The sequence below is a fragment of the Sinocyclocheilus anshuiensis genome, unplaced genomic scaffold (genome assembly GCF_001515605.1).
Source record: "Sinocyclocheilus anshuiensis isolate Anshui unplaced genomic scaffold, SAMN03320099.WGS_v1.1 scaffold1144, whole genome shotgun sequence".
NCBI classification, from domain to species: domain Eukaryota; kingdom Metazoa; phylum Chordata; class Actinopteri; order Cypriniformes; family Cyprinidae; genus Sinocyclocheilus; species Sinocyclocheilus anshuiensis.
The window spans coordinates 473,370-476,429 of NW_015551101.1; the positions used below are offsets into that span (position 1 = coordinate 473,370).

Here is a 3,060-nt window from a genome sequence, read left to right on the forward strand (position 1 = left end):
TCTCTCTCTCTCTCTCTCTCTCTCTCTCTCTATATATATATATATATATATATATATAATAAAGTAAATAGATATTATAATACATAATTATTTGATACTTATTCAAAAAAAGTATTAGTTAGAAAGGTTAAAATACCCTTGAACGGGACAGCGATGCAAAGCTGTCGCTTTAAGATTTGTTTGGGAAGCGCGCGCTGCTCTGAAGCTCCACTCGCTTCATTCTGCGGAGCGCCGTCACACTCGAGCATCTTATTCAAACGCCATGCAGTGAGTTGAATGGATGAACAGCTGGTGAACTCTGTGTACTGCGTTCAGCGCTTCAGCGGACGGACATTACAGCCAAATGAGTGACTGAGGGAGTGAACAAACTAGTTAGACATTAGAGTCGTCATGCAGTTCCTAACACAAAGATCCGCGCGTTTCTGATCCAGACATCACTGAGACTTTATCGTAATGCGCTGCTGTGGATTTCTCCAAGAGAGCAGCTGAAGTGCTTTTTCCGCTCTCATTTTTATTTCATGAGTTCAAATTGGTTGGCGTTCGCCTTGTGTTTAGAAACTGTATACTTATGCCGTAAAGAAAAGCGCAAGTCTTGTTGGAAGCCGGACAAATGGCTTTTACTGTCATAGGAACCCTGTTACTGATGCTCTCTAACATCTATAGCTCTTCAGGTGAGTTAAAACACTGATTTATTAATTTGATTTTTGGTTCAATACTGCATTTTGCAATTTGAAAGTAAGTTTCATATTTACGTTTGACTCTCAGACTTAATATACGTACGTATCGCTGTAAATACAGCTAGATGGCTTTAAGTTTTTGGATATTTAAATTATTGGATGTGATTTTTTTCATTCAACAGTGAAACAAATCCCCAACAACTTTATATTTTGTACCAGAAAATCTTGCGTTTACTATCAATGTTGAGTTACATCAGGTCACATCTACCTATAAAAAAGGTGTAGAAACATTTTCACTAAGAAATTGCTTCTTAATACATAGTTAAGCAAAATTCTAAACTGGAAAGACTGAAATAGTCTCTTCTAGTGAAACCTACTCAAGTAATCTGTTTTATTTACAACTTTGGCCAATCATTTTACAGTGACAACAACAGTAACAATACACTGAAGAATTCAGAACTTAAATGTAATACTTTTTAATAAGTTCATTCACCTTTTCGACTACTTTAAATGTAATTACCGATAAAGGAAATTGAGTTAACACTCAAAATCAAATAGAAATTAATGACAGACTTTTTTGTTAGTTAAATGGAAATGGAAATGTTTTTATAGCATAATGATCGTTTTTGCAGTGAAGCGTGAGACAATAATAAGAAAAAGTTTCCATTAAAAGATGAAAAAGATCATAATCACGCTGGATACAACACAAGACAGCTGTATTATAAAATATTCATGTTCAGGCACTTCTCAAAGCGTATTACAAGAAAGACGATTGTGTTTTATTTCTTCATTCGGTAGCTAATGGTACAAAACAAGCACAGCAGTACAAATAGAAATGTTGTGCTGTTTAGAAAGGCATTTCTAGCTATTAGAAATGCCATTTATTTTTATTTGTTTTGATAGTCCATTATTACAGTAGGCTATTCACAGACGTCTTAAATCTGGACAGCTACTGTTACGAGTAAATATTTACAATACAAGATCTGTTTCCATTATCTCCTCCTACACACTTCGTATGTGTACCGTGTTTGATTGTGGTGAAATGACCTGTACTGACCACATACGTTTGGCAGGTGCAGAGAGTCTGTGGGGCGGCATGATGTGCCCCCCTGCTGAGGCCGGCTTAATGGCCTTCTGCATTACAGGAGACAGCGGCTGCTGTACACGGCAAGCTTTAGAAAGAGACTTTATGAGTTATGCATCTGTCTTCCCATTGTGGGGGTGCCAGAGCTGAAAGGATGCTTAAAATAGAGCTATGTGTGTATTAATATGCAGTGGGTTTATCGATTTAACTGTCAGCTGTGAATATGAAAAGCATTATGTGCTGTGTGCTTAGAGAAAGTTCAGAGTTAAAACATACTGTATAATATGAAAGATGATAGATAATACCAGATAATAGCATACTTCGTACTCCGGTTGCTAAGAGACGTCTGTACCACTGGCAGATCTGGAGTCACAAATTATTTTTGAAGGTATTCTTAGTCCAAATTTGACCAAATATGAAATAGTAATAATATGTTTGAAATAATCCAATACATTGTCAATTTATTTTGACTATACTTGGATTAACTGCAGCTCTTAATCCAATGACTATCTATCTATCTGTCTGTCTATCTATCTGTCTATCTATCTGTCTATCTATCGTTCTATCTATCGTTCTATCTATCTATCTATCATTCTATCTATCGTTCTATCTATCGTTCTATTGTTCTATCTATCGTTCTGTCTTCATCATTCTATCATTCTATTGTTTTGTCTTTCTATTCTATCATTCTATCGTTCTATCATTCCATTTATCTATCATTCTATCTATCCATTGTTCCATCTATCGTTCTATGTTGATCTGTCTATCTATCGTTCTATCTATCTATCATTCTATTGTTCTATCGTTCTATTGTTCTATCTATCATTCTGTCTATTCATCATTCTATCGTTCTATCATTCCATCTATCTATCATCTATCTATCCATTGTTCCATCTATCGTTCTATGTTGATCTATCTGTCTATCTATCGTTCTGTCTATTAGTCATTCTATCGTTCTCTCTTTCTATTGCTTTATCATTCTATCTATCTATCTATCTATCTATCTATCTATCTATCTATCTATCTATCGTTCTGTCTATCGTTCTGTCTATTCGTCATTCTATCGTTCTGTCTTTCTATTGTTCTATCATTCCATCGTTCTATCTATCATTCATCTATCCATTGTTCTGTCTGTCTGTCTGTCTGTCTGTCTGTCTGTCTGTCTGTCTGTCTGTCTGTCTGTCTGTCTGTCTGTCTGTCTGTCTGTCTGTCTGTCTGTCTGTCTGTCTGTCTGTCTGTCTGTCTGTCTGTCTGTCTGTCTGTCTGTCTGTCTGTCTGTCTGTCTGTCTGTCTGTCTGT

General features: G+C 35.9%; 1 protein-coding gene across 1 annotated transcript in view; it reads left to right on the forward strand.

Annotated features, from left to right (window-relative positions):
* The first annotated feature begins 216 nt into the window (after positions 1 to 216).
* LOC107662767 (roundabout homolog 2-like) overlaps positions 217 to 3,060 on the forward strand; it is a 70,748-nt gene continuing 67,904 nt past the window's right edge. The window contains exon 1 of the mRNA XM_016452847.1: positions 217 to 671. Within this exon, the coding sequence (XP_016308333.1) occupies positions 611 to 671 (61 nt within the window). The 5' untranslated portion in view covers positions 217 to 610. The remainder of the gene's footprint in view (positions 672 to 3,060) is intronic.